At 50.2% G+C, this 16038-nt stretch overlaps 1 protein-coding gene across 1 annotated transcript; it reads left to right on the top strand.

The window, feature by feature from the left end:
• The first annotated feature begins 2582 nt into the window (after positions 1-2582).
• CD248 (CD248 molecule) lies at positions 2583-5031 on the top strand. The gene has a single exon (XM_080912034.1). It carries the CDS (start codon positions 2586-2588, stop codon positions 4875-4877), a length of 2292 nt encoding a protein of 763 aa, XP_080768160.1. The 5' UTR covers positions 2583-2585; the 3' UTR covers positions 4878-5031.
• Positions 5032-16038: the final 11007 nt, after the last annotated feature.

Below are 16038 nucleotides of genomic sequence, written 5' to 3'. Positions count from 1 at the left end.
GCTCTAACTAGGAAATGGACAAGAATGTGACCAGGGTGGATAGGAAGGCAGAAAGGTGGTGCTGTGAAGTGGTCACACTCTTGATCTAGTTTTGAAAATGATGCCAACAGGAATTGCTGAGATACTGGACAAGGGGTGTGGGAGAAAGATAGAAGAGAAGGGTGAGCTCAAGCTTTGGCTCCTGAACCGATGGAAGGATGGACTTTGCTCTCCTGAGAAGGGGAGTAACCCTGCATGCTTTGAGCATAAGACTCATGAGCACAAGGCGAGCGCACACACAGCGGTTCTCACCGACTGGCTGCCTCTGCAGTGCCAAAGTGGGCCTTGTGAGGTAAGTAGTGAAAGCAGCCTGGTCCCCACTGGCATCTAGATTTGCTCAGAAGATTACCAAACATTTGTCCTGTGCTCTGCAGTTGACAAAATGCGTATGCACATAGGGACATGCACACGTGTGGTGGAGGGGACAATGGAAGCCAGGCACAGTGGCCCACACCCATAATCCCAGAGCTGCTGCAGTGAGACCTACACAAAAGGGAAGACTGACAGAAAGAGAGAAGAGAAAGGAAGGGCAGTGAAATGAAGAACAGGAGAAAGGAGTGTGTATGTGTGTGTGTGTGTGTATCTGTGTGCATGCACACATGTATGCATGTGTGTGTGTGTCAGAGCCGTCACCCACTTATTCCCAGCACATGAGAAGCAGAGGCAGTTCCAGACCAGCCAGAGCTACATAGTAAAAACCAATCTTTAAAAAGGGGTGGGGTATATGGGGGTGGTGGGACATGAATGAAGGCTCAGAGATAGCCTCGAACTCACACAGGCCAGTAGCAGAATATCCAGGCCAGAACAGTGTCCCAAAGAACAAAGCTTCTCTTTCACTTTCTCATCCTTGGGTCAAGAGGCTTTAAGTGCTAGGAATCCGACCCAGGACCATCACTTTGCCAGTAAGCCACATCCCCAGCTGGCTCAAAACCTGCTGAGAACACCAAGTATCCAGTGTTAAAGCCAGACCAGAGGTGATGGGAAGAGCAGGAGTTCAAGGTCGTCCTTGACTACACAGTGAGCTCAGCCTGGACTACACATGAGACCTTGCCTCCAAAACTCAAAAAGAAGGGGCTGGAGAGATGCCTCAGCAGCTAAGAGGACTTCTTGCTCTTGCAGAGGACCAAACCCGAGTTTGGTTCCCAGCACCCAAATGGTAGCTTACAAATACCTGTAACTCCAGTTCCAGGAAATCTGATGCCCTCTTCTGCCTTCTGAAGGTTCCAGGCACACACATGGTGCAGATGAAACACATATAAACAGAAAGCAATTTTTTAAAAAGTCAAAATAAAAAAAGTAAGAAAAAAAAGAAAAAGAGTACAGGGGTTAATACTTCACACAGATTCCCAGGATCACCCTGGGTGCCAGCCCCAGTGTGCAAGCTTCCAGAGAATTCCAGGCAGGGTTGGAAGAGGACCCTGACCAGGCTATGCAGCAGCAGGAGTAAGGAGTCACACATGCCTGTCCCGTTGTGTCCCCATGCCCATACATGGTCTTGCATAGGTCCCCTCATAGCAGCCCTCACCCTGAGGGGAGCTCAGCCTCCACAGAGTCCAGAGTCATGCACCCTGCCCTCCTGTAGCAGGAGCCTGGAGAGGCATTTCCTGTTTGGGGGCAGCCTCCTCCGCCCTCTAAGCCCAGGTTCCCAGGGCCCCTGACTGAGCCAGGGTAGGGGAGAGCAGCCCTTGGCTCCTCCTCACTCCCTAACCCCTAATGCTGGCCCTGCTGGAGCCAAAAAAAAAAAAAAAAAAAAAAAACCAAAAAAAAAAACAAAAACAAAAAACAAAAAACGTGGGAGTGAGGTAGGCTGAGCGAAAGGGCTCATCAAATACATGTCTGGTTGAGGTTGTTCACATGGAGGTTATCAAGTTGATTCTCATGTAGGGCCTAGGCAGGAATGGGCGGGGCTTCATAGTTTAGATCGTTTAGCATGCCACATCATCCTTGCTTGTCCACCTAAGGGCATACATAGCATGTCAGGAGAACTGCATGTGTGAGACTGGGGTTTGGCGGCCTTAGATAGGGTGTCCGAGAAGATGCTCTTGCCAGGAGTTGGAAGGAGCCGCTCACACGTGTGTGATGAGAAAGGGCTGGCCGGATCATGTCGTTGAGCTGAGAGTGCAGTCCTTTATATTGGTGAATCCAGATTCCGGTCTTGGAGAGTCTCTCTGGAAGACAGCTTCATCCCGACTGCCTTCGCTGCAGACACTGCTGAAGTTTCAGAGTTGATTGGGGATGTTTTTCAGGCAGGCAGGTCCCCTTTCCCCTGACTCTCAGCTCTGTAAATGCCTGAGGTAGCCCGTTAGTTAACTGTACCTCCTCCCCTCCTCTGCCCTTCGCCTCTCACCCCGGAGCCCCCCACCCCACTGCTTCCTGCTCCAGCAGCCCCCGGGGAGCTAGCAGGGGAGCTGGCAGCGGCCCCAGCCCACTCCTTACAAGGCGTGAGTCCGCCGGGCCCGCCCCCGGCCCTCCCGCCAGAGGCCTTGATCCCTCCCCCTGTCAAGAGCAGCGGCAGGCCGGAGTCGGGCCAGTCGGGGGGCGTCGCGATGCTGCTGCGCCTGCTGCTGGCCTGGGCGGCCTCGGTGCCCGCACTGGGCCAGGCCCCCTGGACGCCGGAGCCTCGAGCCGCCTGCGGCCCCAGCAGCTGCTACGCTCTCTTCCCCCGGCGCCGCACATTCCTAGAAGCTTGGCGGGCGTGCCGCGAATTGGGGGGCAACCTGGCCACGCCGCGGACCCCGGAGGAGGCCCGGCGTGTGGACAACCTTGTGGGCATCGGGCCCGCCGGCGGGCTGGTATGGATTGGGTTGCAGCGGCAGGCTCGGCAATGCCAGCCGCAGCGCCCACTGCGGGGCTTCATATGGACCACGGGAGACCAGGACACCGCCTTCACCAACTGGGCCCAGCCGGCTACGGAAGGACCCTGCCCGGCCCAGCGCTGTGCTGCCCTTGAGGCCAGCGGAGAACATCGCTGGCTCGAAGGCTCATGCACACTGGCTGTGGATGGCTACCTCTGCCAGTTTGGTTTTGAGGGTGCCTGTCCTGCCTTGCCGCTTGAGGTGGGCCAAGCCGGTCCAGCAGTCTACACCACACCCTTCAACCTGGTTTCCAGCGAGTTCGAATGGCTGCCCTTTGGTTCCGTGGCAGCTGTGCAGTGCCAAGCTGGCAGGGGAGCTTCTTTGCTGTGCGTGAAACAACCTTCAGGTGGCGTGGGCTGGTCCCAGACTGGCCCACTGTGTCCAGGGACTGGCTGTGGTCCTGACAATGGGGGTTGCGAACATGAGTGTGTGGAAGAGATGGATGGTGCTGTGTCCTGCCGCTGCAGTGAAGGCTTCCGTCTAGCAGCAGATGGGCACAGTTGTGAAGACCCCTGTGCCCAGGCCCCCTGTGAGCAGCAGTGTGAGCCTGGTGGGCCACAAGGCTACAGCTGCCACTGTCGTCTAGGCTTCCGGCCAGCTGAGGATGAGCCACACCGCTGCGTGGACACGGATGAGTGCCAGATTGCTGGTGTGTGCCAGCAGATGTGTGTCAACTATGTTGGTGGCTTTGAGTGTTACTGCAGGGAGGGTCATGAGCTTGAGGCAGATGGTATCAGTTGTAGCCCTGCAGGAGCCATGGGTGCCCAGGCTTCCCAGGATCTTAGAGATGAGTTGCTGGATGACGGAGAAGAAGAGGAGGATGAAGAGGAGCCCTGGGAGGACTTTGATGGTACCTGGACAGAGGAGCAGCGGGTCCTATGGATGGCACCTACACATCCGCCTGACTTTGGCCTGCCTTATAGGCCTAACTTCCCACAGGATAGAGAGCCTCAGAGATTGCACCTGGAGCCCACCTGGCCACCCCCACTTAGTGCCCCCAGGGGCCCCTACCACTCGTCAGTGGTGTCTGCCACACGGCCCATGGTAATCTCTGCCACCCGACCCACAGTACCTTCTGCCCACAGGACCTCTGTTATTTCAGCCACACACCCACCCCTGAACCCTGTCCGCCCACCTGCCATGGCCCCTGCCACACCTCCAGCTGTGTTCCCTGAGCACCAGATCCCCAAAATCAGGGCCAGCTATCCAGACTTCCCTTTTGACCATAAGCCTGGGATAACTGCGGCCACTCACCCAGCACAGCCTCCTCCTTACCAGCCCCCCATCATCTCAACCAGCTATCCCCAAGTCTTCCCTCCCCAGCAGGCTCCTGTGTCCCCAGACACCCACACTCTCACTTATGTGCCTCCAATCCCATCTCACCTTGACCCTGGGGATACCACTTCCAGAGCCCATCGGCACCCTTTGCTCCCAGATGTTCCAGGTGTCAGAACCCAGGCGCCCCAGCTTTCTGTCTCAGCTGTCCAGCCCTCTCTTCCTACCAATTCCAGGTCTTCTGTCCATAAAACCTCTGTGCCTGCTGCCAACCAGCCCCCAGCCTTCCCTTCTCCCCTGCCCCCTCAGAGCCCCATCAACCAGACCTCACCTATCAACCCTACACATTCCCTTTCCAGAGCCCCTCTAGTCCCAAGAGGAGTTCCCAGTCCCAAATCAGTGCCACGGCTGCCCTCAGTGGTCCCCACAGCAGCTCCAACAGCCCTGGCAGAGTCGGGTCTTGCAGGCCAAAGCCAGAGGGATGACCGATGGCTGCTGGTGGCACTCCTGGTACCAACGTGTGTCTTCTTGGTGGTCCTGCTTGCACTGGGCATTGTGTACTGCACTCGATGTGGCTCCCATGCACCCAACAAGCGTATCACTGACTGTTACCGCTGGGTCACACATGCTGGGAACAAGAGCTCAACAGAACCCATCCCCCCCAGAGGCAGCCTTACAGGGGTACAGACCTGTAGAACCAGTGTGTGATGGGGTGCAGATGCTCCTTGCGGGGTAGAAGGAAGTGACTTACTTTGGACACATGGTTGAGACCACAACAGGGACTTATGGGGGCTGCTCGGCTGGACAGAGGAGGTTCTGTTCCTTGGGCCCAGCATTCACGGCAAAGGACACACCAAAGACTCCAGGACCTCAAGGGGTGGGTGCTGGGATCTTCTCCAATAAATGGGGTGCCAACCTCACCCAAAGTTCGTGATCCCCACTGATGCCTGAGGGGAGGGTCTGGGAGGCCTCAGGGGGAAATGGAGCTCCCTTCCATTTATCTAGGTAAGGTAAGACCCTTCTAAGAGGAGGTATACTTCATAACTTTCAGTGAAATGAGACAGGAGAGGGCAGGTCCTTGCCCACTGTCACACAGCAGGCCAGGTGGTCTGGAGGTTGGCAAGGGAGAAAGTCCATACTTGTTCCCCATTTTATTAAAATGCCATAAAAATCTGGGGGGAAGTTTTGAGATGAGGGTCTCTGATGATGAGTCCAGTTAAAGTTTGGGAATCTCAGGTAGGTTTAGAAAAAGATGATTAGAGATTAGAGAAGTCTCCAGTGGTCTGCTTTTCTGAACTTCTGAACATTCTTTCTCATCGTCATAGTCTGCCCAGAAGTCTGGATAGGGAATCACCCAAGGATGCAGCTACCCTAGGGTTGTAGGTATGCCTAGAATAGGTACCCAGGAGGCTGGGTTGGGGAAAGCCCAGTTCTAACTCCCTGGGTCCACGTAGAAATAAGGCCTTCCTACTAGGAAACACATTTTACTCTTCACCCTGTGGGATGATAGTGGCACCGCTAGGAAAGATGCCCGGCAGGCTTTAGCAGCTTGAGGGAAGACCCAAGCTATTCAGGGTTGGTTTGTCCTGCTCAGAGATCACGAGTGTGAGATAACCTCCCCCTCGTCCTCAGCTGACTGTCTTGGAGGGAACAGACGGGACCTGGAAGAGTGAGGCGCCGGTTCCACCAACTCTATAATTTTTCAGCTTAGCCCTCTCCCGGCCTCTAATTAGGACTGGGCAAAGTTGCACCCCCATCCCAGGCAGGTGAGGAGGGGTGGCCCAGCGCCCTTTCTCTACTCCGAGCTCCTATGCCACATTCTTGCCCAAGGATTGTATCTCCGGAGACCAAGAGAGGGAGTGCGGGGGCTGGGGACCAACTACGAGTGGGGGTTCACGGCGTGGGGGGGGGTGGCAGAGGGAACGCACCGCCCGGGTAGGGTAGCCACTCTCACGTTCCCCTAACTCAAACCAGACGCCCCTGTAAGATCCTTCCCAGCTTTAACCTCGGAGACGCAGTCGAGGGGGCGGGGGATTGATGGATGGAATGGAGAGAGGTCGTCTGGTTTTCCAGAAAGCTTGGGCCTGAGGCACCACTTATGGAATGAAACCGTCAGCTGGGACGGAGGTCTGAAGCTCCTTCCCATGACCCCTGGCAGAGGGTAGACAGCACCCTGAGGGAAAGAAAGAGTTAAATGCGCTGCAGTCCGCGGGAGGATGGGTGTGGGGAAGGGGGCCCAGAGCCGGCTCTTTGTCATCTAGTAATGAGCACCAGATGCGGAGCTGCGTGCGGGCCTAAACAGACGGCCTCCCAGGGCAGAGACCCCGCCTGCGCCCAGGCTCAGGCTCCGCCTCAACCGAGAGCGGAGTCTCAGGCTCCGCCCACTAACTCTCAGGCTGAGCCTCACCTCAGTGTAGCGGAGGTTGCATCGATAACCAGCCACGCCCTTCCAATCATGAACCACGCCCCTTAGAGGCAGGGGGAGGGGAAAACTCCCGGAGGCCCCGCCCACCAAAGCCTTAGCCTCACCCCTCGCCAGCTCAAAGATGCCTTCAGAGCTATTGCTAACCCTTCTGCCTTATCAGTTCCCCCAGGGCCCCGCCCATAAACAAGCTGCGTCTCCACATCTAGGCAGTAGCGGAGACAAGAGGAGTTTATAAATCTTGTTTTCATCGTGGTATGAACTTCGATGAAAAGGTTTTGCTCATTCTCCCTTGCTTCGTCCCTTCAGAGTCTGGGACTCTGCAGGATATCCCTCCGGGACTTAGACGCTTATCCTAAAGGACGCAAGCAAACTCCGCCGTCCAGGGAAATGGCATCGCCCTCGAGATATACTTCAGGCTCCGCCCCCTCACAGAACTCAGGCCCGCAGAAGAATATTACCCCCAGGTAATATTAACTTGCTTAAACCCTCCTCTGGTGCTCACAAGCCACGCCTCTTAATAATACCTTTAAATCGGATCCATCTAAGGAAGCCCTTTTAAGGCCGTGAGATAGGTAAACACGCCTACTACCAAGCTTGACGGGCCCGGGATCCATCCCTGTGACCTTCATGGTAGAAGGGAAGAATAGATTCCCGCAAGTTGTCATGTGACCTTCACAGGCGCACTATCACCAATACTATACATACACACAATTTTTAAAAAAGATGTATTTATATATACACTGTAGCTGTCTCTTCAGACACACCAGAAGAGGGCATCAGATCCCATTACAGATGGTTGTGAGCTACCATGTGGTTGCTGAGATTTGAACTCAAGACCCCTGGAAGAGCAGTTGGTATTCTTAACCACTGAGCCATCTCTCCAGCCCCAACATGCACACCTTTAAAAAAGTGTTGTTTGAAAAGTTCTCTCTTGCCGGGCAGTGGTGGCACATGACTTTAATCTCAGCACTCAGGAGTCAGAAGCAGGTGGATTTCTGAGTTCGAGACCAGGCTGGTTTACAGAGTTCCTGGATAGCCAGGGCTTCACAGAGAAGCTCTGTCTCAAAACAAAACAAACACACATACAAACCAAAACCACCAAGAGCCCGCAATCGAGACTCCTCAGAAGTACCGCCCTCTCACTCACGGAAAGAAACCAGAAACCCTATCTTCCCACTCATGCTCCGCCTACAGATTGTTGATAGCCCCTTCCACATCTATACTCTGCCTTCCTGGATGTAAAGCACACTCGGCCCACACGCGCACATACTCACCACGCGCACATGCTCCAACCCTCTTACCTCTAAACAGAGAGCCCCCATCCCAATCCTGGAACTCTTTTTCCTCTTTATTCATACAATTAAAGAAAAGGATAGTGTCGCTGAGTGGCCATTTTGCGCCATCTGGCGTTGGCACTACAGACTTGCAGCCACCGAAAGGGTCTCCTAAAATGCATACATATTGTTCAATAATTATTTATTTGTTTGTGCTACTAAATATCTGCCGATTCCCCTGTCCCACAGGAATGTTCTTCCTCATGTTTGGGATTCTGTACCCAAGGGTGCTTCACTTCACTTGTCAAGTCACCCTATCAAGTGCCCCCGGGGGAAAAATCTTTAAATTGGCTGGTAGAACTCAAACTATTCTTCCCCATAACCTTGTTATCAGAGGTGAGAGCACACTTTCTCATCCGGAAGCCCAGAATCATTGAAGTGGGCTCCTGTCGCTCCATCAAGTGCTCTGAAGTATGGTATTTACTCTCTCTAGGGCGTGGTTTTGGCTCTGAAGCCCTGTTCAGAAGCTGAAGGTGGTAGTTTTTAGGAAACTATTGACGTCAGTCAGAGTCTCAGGTCAGACTTCTTTCAGCCTAAACACGGACTAAAAATACTTCCCGCCCACTCCTTCTCGAAAGTACGTTTTAGAGGGCAGAAGTCCACAAGGTTCCATAAAACCTTTTCAGGTATCTCTGGGGCCAACAGAGAGGAGCGGTGGAGAAACCATCGTCTAGAAGGTTCTACAGTCACCCTTTCCCAACCTACTTCAGTTATCGGCGAAGTTCAAGCTCTCGCCATTCCCACAAGCCCCCTGGAACAGCTTCTGGCCCAGGACTGCAAGCCAACTTCAGGACCCTTGACACCACAGGTGGTGATAGCATTTGACAAAAATTGAAAATAACAGGTAATTTTCTGCCCAGTCCTAGTTCAGGGTACACCTAGCCCAACTGAGACCTAAAAGGCCATGATTTAGATGCCATTGACCTAACAGATATGGAAGCTGAAGGCATTGCTTTAGTTATGGACCAGAGTAGAAATAGGAGGCAGATCCAAAACTCGGGGATCTTTAAATGATTTGTTTATCTATCTATCTATCTATCTATCTATCTATCTATCTATCTATCTATCTATCTATTGTATATGTGAGGGTATGCTTGTTACTATTTTTTAAATGTGGGGGACTGGAGAGATGGCTCAGTGGTTAAGAGCATTTGCTGCTCTTCCAGGTGGCTTGGGTTTAATTCCTAGCACCCACCTGGTGACTCACAACCATCTATAATGTGATCTGATGCCCTCTTCTGGCATGCAGGTGTACATGCAGACAGAGCATTCCTATACATAGAATAAATAAATAAATCTTTTTTAAAATGTGGAGGTTAGAGGACAACTCGTGGGAGTGAATTCAGTCTTGGTGGTTAATACCTCTATGGAGCCATCTTGCTGGCTTTGTTCCCTACAACTGAGGCTGGCTAGACCAGACAGCACATCTCTAATTAGAAAAATACCCACCTCTAGAGAATGGCTTTTTAAAAATTTATTATTGAGAGGTGTGTGCGTGTTTGTATGTGCCCAGATATAGAATCACCTTGGAAGGAATCCTTTATGTGGGTCTGAGAGGGATTTTCTGGACTAGATTATTGAGGTGGAAAGACCTGCCCTGAATGTGGGTGGCTCTGTTCCATGGTCTGGGGTCCCTTCACCAAAGGAACCTGAAGAAAAGCAGTAGTAGCCACTTTCTTGCTCCTCTGACTCCCTGGCCACGATGGACTGACTGTGAAACTGTGAGCTGAAATGTATCCTTCATGGGCTGGAGAGATGGCTCAGAGGTTAAGACTGCTCTTCCAGAGGTCCTGAGTTCGATTTCCAGCAACTACATGGTGGCTCACAACCATCTGTAATGGGATCCAATGCTCTCTTCTGGTGTGTCTGGACAGATACAGTGTACTCACATACATAGAAAAAAAATCTTAAGAAAATAATTTTCTGTTTGTTTAAAAAATGAATTATAAAAAAATCCTCCCTCCTTACATTGCTTTTGGCAGTATGTTCTGTCACAGCGACGGAGCTGACAACTAGTACAGCCAATTGTGTGTGCAGGTGCCTGTGTAAAGGCCAGAGGTCAACCTTGAGTGTCTTTCCTCCGGGATTGTCTACCTTACCTTTGGTGACAGGGTCTCTCATTGGGACTTCAGACAGGCTGTCCAGAGAGCCTCAGGGATCCTTCGGTCTCTTCCTCCCCATCACTGATGTCATATGCAGGAGCCACCTGGCCTTTGACCTGAGTAGTGCGATTGAACTCAGGTCTTAATGCTTTCAAGGCGAGCACTTTACCAGCTGTCTCCCCAGCTCCAGAAACTTTAGGGATTTGGTGGCATATGGATGACTCTCAGACTTATGGTCCTGGGACTGACTTCTCTCAGTAAGAGTTAACCACCTGTGGTTTGGTTTGAGGGATGCCAGGAAGTAAAGCATTTCCTCTGCACATGGGATCTAGACAGTGCATCCTCACGGCAGGGGTCTCAGAGACATCAGAGGTGTTCATGGGAGAGTCAGTTAGCATTAGGATCTGTCACCCTATGTCTTACAGGTTGGGTAGGTTCCAGCTTTGCTATTTAATGGCTGGGGGACCTCCAGCAAGTTTTCTAATTGTTCTGAGCTTGCCTGATTGTCTGAAAAACTGGGGAGGACTCTCTTGAGTAGTTACCGTATCCCCATCTATGACTCAGGCACCTGTCCACTCATCTCTTCAGTATTTCTTGTTATGCTTCAGACTCCAATAAGGACACAAAAGTGGCCAGATACAGCAAGAAGAATCCATAATGAAGTGGAAATGTAAGGGTTCTTTGGAAAGTTGATTGGATAGTGTTTTGCCGGGGCAAACATGTATAGGAACATTTAGCTGAAGCAGACACATGAAAGGATGTTCTGCTAAAGCAAGCATGTGATAAAGGACTCTTTGCTAACAACATTCATGCATTGGTCTGCCTTACATCACATACTTGAGCTGCATTTGTCAAAACTCCATAGAGAAAAACACACCAGAAAACTTCTAGTGGTGTGCTGCAGTTTCTTGACACTTCCTTGGACTTGGGCTGACTGGCAGGGTGATGTCAGCTGAGACAGATGCACGTGCCGGGGCAAGACACATGGAGGACACGTAATATTTGGAGGGAGTATAAGTAGGATGTAATGGACAGTGGAGGAGGCTGATAAAGCTTATAGAGCAAGCCGTGCGATGCTGTGTGTCTCTCGTCTTTGCTGATCTTCACTTTGCTGAGAGGCACAGCTAAAACCTTCTGGCACTCTTCCTGGTCCCTCCTACTGACTTGTGCTGAGGCTGAGGCCTGACTGTCTCTGCTGGGTCGTGTCACTACTGTTGCTAACCCGACTCTACCAAACTGGACTGGTGTATCTGTGAACTGTTTGCCAGTGGATCGAGCTGACCTGTGAACCAAACTGCTGATTTTCAGATAACACAGATAGGAGTTGATCTAAAGAACCTTCCTAAACAGGTCCACTCCCCCTCTCACTCCTGACTGCCCAAGCCAGTATCCTTTCTTTTCCACTCCCTCTGGTGGGTGTGGACTAAAAGGGAGGTTGAAGCATTTAAGAACCATCATTAAAAATAAGGTTTGAGCTCTTTTTCTCTTCTCTTCTCTTGACCCTGACCCCTGCCCCGTCCCTGTTCTATTAAACCTCTCCACGTGGAAAAAAAATAATAAGGTTTGAAAAAAAATTAAAGTTATCCCGTAAAGCAAGACCACTTGCAAACACACCAAAAAACTTCATGAACATAGGGCACTGGTAGGTTGTCTTAGTCAGAGTTTCTATTGTTGTGATAAAACACCTTGTTCAAGGGCTAGAGAGATGGCTCAGTGGTTAGAGCACTGACTGCTCTTCCAGAGGTCCTGAGTCCAATTTCCAGCAACCACATGGTGGCTCACAAACATCTAAAATGGAATCTGATGCCCTCTTCTGGTGTGTCTGAAAACAGCAACAGTGTACTCATAAATAAAATAAATCTAAACAAAAGCCCAAAGCAGGTTGGGAAGGGTTTGTTTCAAATCCCAGGTCACACAACTTTATCTCTGAGGGAAGTCAGGCAGGAGCTGAAGCAGAGGCCATGGAAAAACACTGCTCACTGGTTTGCTTCTCATGGTTTGCTCAGCCTGCTTTGTTCTAGCATCCAGGACTATCAGCCAGGGGTGAAGCCTCTCAGAATGGGCTGGGCCCTCCCTCCCACAGCAATCATCAGGCAAGACATTGCACTAGGACATCTAGTGGGGACATTTCCTTAGCTATGTTTTCCTCTTCCACTAGCCAACACAGCAGACAATAGAAGATCTGGCCTGAATGTAGGTACTGGGGAACTGGGCCGAGAGGAATGGGTTTGCAGATTCTAGAGGACCCAGTGGGCTGAAGGGGAAGGAGACAGAGAGACTGGTAAGACACCTGAGGTTTCTGTTTTTTAATTTTTAAAGATTTCGTTGTTATGGTCTTTTGTTCTGTTTGTTTGTTTGTAATCACACAGCCTCTCAAGTGCTGGGACTAAAGGTATGTGCCACCTCCACTAGGCAAAAGGTTTTTTTGTTTTTAGAGATTTATTTATGTATTTTAGATATTTGAGCACACTATCCTCTCTTCAGAGACACCAAAAGAGGGCAACAGATCTCATTACAGATGGTTGTGAGCCACCATGTGGTTGCTGGGAATTGAACTCAGGACGTCTAGAAGAGCAGTCAGTGCTGTTAACTGCTGAGCCATCTCTCCAGCCCTGGGACAAACTATTTAAAAAGTTTTGTTTTGGAGACACGGCCTCTCTGTGTAACCCTGGCTGTCCTGAGACCATCTATGCAGACCTGGCTCACCTCAAAGTCACAAAGATCCATCTCCCTCTACCTCCCAAGTGCTGGGATGAAAGGCATGTGCAACCACCATTCTATGTGTATTACATGCATGTCTCTGTGTAGGTTGGTGCACAGGAAGGCAGTATGATTGGAGGCCAGGAAAGGGGTCATGTATGCTGATCATCAAACTTGGTCAATGCTTGTAGCCACTGAGCCACCCCTTCAGCCCTGACTTCCGAGTTTTGCCTCATCCCCTTGGGAGGTGTCATTTATTCGGGTGGTGATATATGGAAAGCCATTCTGAGGAGGTATCGTGGTCAGTGGTTTGTTCCTATCTCGGCTGAATTTTGATTTACAAGGTAGCAGCACCTCGGGGTAGTGAGACCTAATGAGAAGTACTTGAGTTGTGTGTGTTGACTGTGACAACTTGTTTGTCAGTGTTGAGTTTCAAGTGTTTAGCTGTTATCCTTGGATGGCCCAAGACAAGGACACTGGCATGTCTCCATGTCAGAGGTCCTGGTTGACAATTGTCTGCTCATCATATGGGTGTGCTGAGAAAATCCCAGAAAACTGACGGGGCGTCCACAGTGAGCCCCGACACTCTACCATTCTGTGGAAATAGAACTGACTGTTTTCTATTCCTATAACTGAATGCCACAGCCTGAGTGATTTATTGAATAGAAGTGTGCTTACTCTGGGAACTGTTGGCCAGGCCTTTAATCCCGAACTTTGGAGGCAGAAGCAGGTGGATCTCTGTGAGTTCAAGGCCAGCCTGGTTTACAGAACTAGTTAGTTCAAGGACAGCCAGGGGCCATGGACACACACACACACACACACACAAAATTCTGTCTTAAAAAATAATCTCCATCGTCCCTGCTACCTACATTTACGAGTATGAAAGACCCCAATAAATGGCCCCAGCAGGTCATTCTTTCCTGAGAAGACCCACATCTGACATATGTCACCACACTGCCTCCAGCCAACATCATAAAAGGCACATCAAGCTGTAGAGGTCAGTAGGCAGTGGCCTGGGCCCAGCCATTATCTCATTTGTAAGGAAGACCATTCTTTCTTATTTCTCCCATCTCCTGTTTTATTTTTTTGGGGGGGGTAGTTGTTTCGTTTTTTTTTTTTTTGAGAAAGGTCTCAAGTACCAGAGTCTAAAGTGACCTTGAGCTCCTGACTCTGCTTCCGATTCCTAGTTCTGGGGTCCCAGGGTTGTGCTACCACACCTGCGAAGAAGTGGGATCTATGTTCTCCCTGCGTAAGCCTGCTGTCTGTGCAACAACCTTCAGCCACGTCTCTGTGTGACAGCTTACTTTGCTCCTTGTCTGTGCGGTCAGCTACCAGGGCATAAGGAGACCCAGGCCACCGGAGTCCATGAGTGGCTGCTCTAATCAACATCTCTAGTTAGTCCCTTGACGTCTATGCCATACCTGTGCATGGAGGAGCCTCAGAACAACCCAGTTGGACTCCTGAAATCTCCAAAGGAAGCCTTCTGTGCGGTAGGAAGAGATAGGGGGTCTTCGCTGTGACTGAATTCTTGACCCACAGTTACAAAAAGAGATGGTAAGGATCATGGTTTCTTCTTGTTTCGGTTTTAATTTGGTTTGTTTTTTTTTTTTTTTTTTTTTTTTCAAGGAAGGGATTCTCTGTATAACCCTGGCTGTCCTGGAACTTGTCCTGTAGACCAGGCTGGCCTCAAACTTACAGAGATCTGCCTGCTTCTGTCTCCTCAGTGCTGGGATTAAAGGTGTTTGCCACCACCGCCTGATAATTAATAGAGGTTGTTGGTAATAGAAACGAAGGGCAAAGTAGTGATTTAAATAAACTACATTTAACTCCTTTTTCATTGAAGTCTGGAAGTAGGCAACCAGGAGTGATTTGAACCTCACTGAGCCAGTAGGAACTCAGAATCTTTTATCTTGATATTACTATTCTCTGCACATGGCTGCAATTTTCAAAGTTACCTCTAGTTCCAAGATAACTGCTAGAGTTCCAGCTATCACATATACATTCTGATGTGAATACAAGATGAAGCAAAAGAAAACAAAATAGCAAAAAAACAATGGCTTTCACCAACATTGTTTTATCTTAAAAGACATTAGAAATCCCTTCTCACTCCTAATTATGTCTTAGAATTATACCACACTATACAAATGAGGGAGGATAGATACTTTTCTTTTTGCTGGAGTCATTGCCATTTAGGGTACAATTGAATTTATACTATTGAGGGGAAGGGTCAGTGAGCACTTGGTAGCTATGGTATTAGAGGAGGAAGGAGGACAGAGGCTCCCCCAAGAAGCCTTCTTGATATTTTGGGTACTGTAAGGTTTTCTATTTCAGTTATTTGCTTGTTTATTTATTATATGGAGTGTCATGTGTCCCAGGCTAATCTTGAACTCCATACATACGTACTTAGCTGAGGATGACCTTGAACTTCCAACCTCCTGCCTCTACCTTCTGAACACTGGGATAATAGACTCACATCACCACACTTGCTATTTAGTGTTGGAGCTGGAACCCTGGGCCTCTTGCATGCTAGACAAGCACTCTACCCACTGAGCTAGACTTCGTTGCAGGTAGCAGGACTTTGGCTAAGTGTCTTATGTAAAGCCTTGCCTTTTCCCTTCTTAACTATTCATCATGGTTCCAGTTGGAACAGATTCTGGTGTTTGGCCTAGAGCCATGGGTCTTTGCTTCTGTTTTCCCCATGCTACTCAAAGCCTGGGAAATGGTTACATTTACGCTTTTCCCCAGCCTAGCACTCTTGTACAGCAGACATCATGAGCAAACTGCTTACAATGTTGATACTTCAGACACTTTCCTGTGCCCCCTTCCAAGTGTGAGGCCCTTTTCCTGCTCTTTATTATCTTTCTTTAGATTCTGTTCTAGCTTGCCCTGTTTCAACTTTGTGTCCCTTAACTTGTCCTCAGACTGCTCAGTGGCTACAAAGGCACTGTATTTGGGTTACAGGCCATTGCTTTCTCCCCGCAGTGGGAACTAGATATCACTCATTAGTGCTCCACATGCCCTGCAGATTTGCAGTTGCCATCAGGCTGAAAGGGGAGTCACTAGGGACAATGTATAATATGTAATCAGGTTCTAATACTTGGGTTGAGTGTTGTCAGCTATTCAGGGCATCTCAAAGCTAGGTCTCAGGGGCCCTGGGAGAGGCCGAAAGATTCCCACTCTAAATGCTAGAAGCTAGCTCTGGGTCTCCTCCCTGAACCCACCATTACACTTGACTCTGTGTACTCAATGGGTTTGCAATGGTGGCCTTGGATCCATCACCCAGGAACACACGTGTGAAATCTTTCCCA

The sequence above is a fragment of the Micromys minutus genome (assembly GCF_963924665.1).
Source record: "Micromys minutus genome assembly, chromosome: 2".
In the NCBI taxonomy this organism is placed as follows: domain Eukaryota; kingdom Metazoa; phylum Chordata; class Mammalia; order Rodentia; family Muridae; genus Micromys; species Micromys minutus.
Note: the sequence above shows the minus strand (reverse complement) of the source record. Positions and strands in the feature narration are given on the sequence as shown.

Bases quoted from the DNA above. Each gene is read 5' to 3' on its own strand.
- CD248 (XM_080912034.1), top strand. From the start codon at position 2,586: ATGCTGCTGCGCCTGCTGCTGGCCTGGGCGGCCTCGGTGCCCGCACTG.